This window comes from Diadema setosum, chromosome 20 (assembly GCF_964275005.1).
Source record: "Diadema setosum chromosome 20, eeDiaSeto1, whole genome shotgun sequence".
Lineage (NCBI taxonomy): Eukaryota > Metazoa > Echinodermata > Echinoidea > Diadematoida > Diadematidae > Diadema > Diadema setosum.
The window spans coordinates 12,940,040-12,942,327 of NC_092704.1; the positions used below are offsets into that span (position 1 = coordinate 12,940,040).

The window sequence follows — 2,288 nt, forward strand, 5'->3', positions numbered from 1 at the left end:
TGAATGGTTCTGATTTTAGTAACATTTCTATGCAGTGGTGGTATTAATGATATATAATAAATTTCAATGTCTTCGCCTCTCTGCTATAGGGTGACAGGGGGCGTCCTGCGTCAGGACTGGAAGTCCAATTTGTTATTAGAGCGGAGAAATGACAACTTTTGAGCTTAAGTGATTATACTAACATCAATATGTATCGTTCTTGAGGCGTAAAGCTTGCTGCTACGTCTCCACGTGAGAAGGCTATATGTATGGCGAGCTATTGCAAGTCGGCGAACTCCAAGACTGATAACTATATCAATGACAGAAATAGCAGTTTTGATGACGAAGAAAACGACGACGACGACGGAGATGACGATGATGATGATAACAATATTATAACAACTGATACTTAACCTAAATGACTATTCAATCTTGTTACTATTCATTTGGATTTGTGTACCTTGAGTAACCTTGAATCTGAAAAAAGATCATCCTTTTCTGACAACTCTCCTGCCACCATTTTCACAAAATGATGAGGTGCCTTAGAGTGGATCCGAGTCAAGAAGAGTATCCTCAGTAAATAGATAGATAGAGAACATCCATAACCTATCTCTGGTAATCATTGATGCACGAGGCAGGAGTATGACTCAAGGTCTCCCTTTTTAAGATCTCTCTGAACCATATCACAGCACTGTCATAGTAACAGATTAGAATTGTTGTTTAAAGATAATCATCCCTTTCTTGCCCCTCGTAGATTTCACGCATCACGTGCCCGCTTTCCAAAGTATGCCCAGTGGGGAAAGACAAACTAACAAAATCAAATGCCATAAGCAGACGGGGATGATGATATTTCATTGCCAACAATACATATACGAGATATGAATATTGCATGATTCGCGTTGACTCGTTAAGCTTTTAGGCTCATAAATCGGGGCAAATATAGATATGAATATTGGATGAGTGTTTTCAGCTGTCTTCCTTCCTCGTCTCATTCTTTCGCTGTCACTATATTCGTCTATCCATCTTTCTGTCCTTCTTCCGCTCCTTATTCATCTGCTTTCTCCCACTTCCTCCTTCTATTCAACTTTCTTTCTGTTTTATTTTCTCTCTCGGTGTTGTGTATGCCATTGATTCGTGACGAGTTTAAGGGTTCCGTTGTTCTATTTTTTTCAGCACCATGGGTAACCGGTGCTTATTTGATATCGCAATGGTATTTTGGGACAGTGTTGCTGAGGTCATGGTTGTTGCTGGTTCCCTGAATTTTATCTAAAAATGTCCATGCTGTTATTAATGAGCTTGACATCAACGTGACATCTTGACATTAACACTATATTTCAGTATTTCTCGTGACGTTCCGATGAATACAAATGAGAGAAAAACGGAAAGATGGGAAAGAGATAAAGAAAGGGAAATATTAAAGAACGAGGAAGTGAAAGGAAATGTATTTCTTGATTAGAAATTATGTCTCTGTTGACAGTGATTGAGGTTTTGAGCGATGGTAAACGTGGAGTGTTCTGGGTATCGGGACTTTATGATTTAATACGTGACGTACATTTGATAAGGGTTATTAAACGTCGACTTCTCCAGGAAAGAGTATTGCGAGGGCTGCGATGATGGGTATAAGGCGGGAAGTCGACTTAGCAATTTAGTGCAGGCAGGTTATATTCTAGTGAGGAAGATGGTTGTCCCATGATGATTTCTCAGAGCGCATGTATTTCTTTCAATTTCATTCGCAGGTGACCCAGCTGTTGCTCTCAGACCTCTTCGCAGCCCTTCCGCAAGACTGTCCAGAGACCAGAGACTGACCCGCGAACACTCGGTGTCTCTCATCTTCAGCCTGAGACTTCATCACATTCCACTGAAGACAAAGAAAGGAAAGGTCAAAGGTCATAGTAGTCACCATGGTAACGACATCCTTTTCATTCCACCTCCTGACCGTTGTCATCGCGATCCTGTCGCTGACCGCACCGTCGTCCATGGTCGAGGCGGACTGTCGAAGACTGCCCCTGCAGCACAAACTCACGCGGCCCGGCTGCCACCCGGTCACCATCAACTCCAACGGCTGTCGCGGTATGTGCAACAGTTACACGCGGATATCGCCCAACAACTACCTGGAGGTCGAGCGCTCCTGTTCCTGCTGCCAGGAGCTGGGCTTCATGGAACGGACGGAGCGGCTGCACTGTCCGGGTCTCACCCCAAACTACCGCGACGTGAGGTACAGGATACCCAAGCGCTGCTCATGCCGGCCGTGTCGGTCCGTGGCCAGCGTCAGTCGCATACAGAGGCTAGAAGATTTACGACAGGGTTGA

The 2,288-nt window shown here is 44.1% G+C and overlaps 1 protein-coding gene across 1 annotated transcript; it reads left to right on the forward strand.

The window, feature by feature from the left end:
• Positions 1–1,877: 1,877 nt before the first annotated feature.
• Positions 1,878–2,288, forward strand: LOC140244108 (bursicon-like). Its single transcript, XM_072323752.1, has one exon. It carries the CDS (start codon positions 1,881–1,883, stop codon positions 2,286–2,288), a length of 408 nt encoding a protein of 135 aa, XP_072179853.1. The 5' UTR covers positions 1,878–1,880.

Coding starts and splice junctions, on each gene's coding strand:
- LOC140244108 (XM_072323752.1), top strand. CDS start 1,881: ATGGTAACGACATCCTTTTCATTCCACCTCCTGACCGTTGTCATCGCG.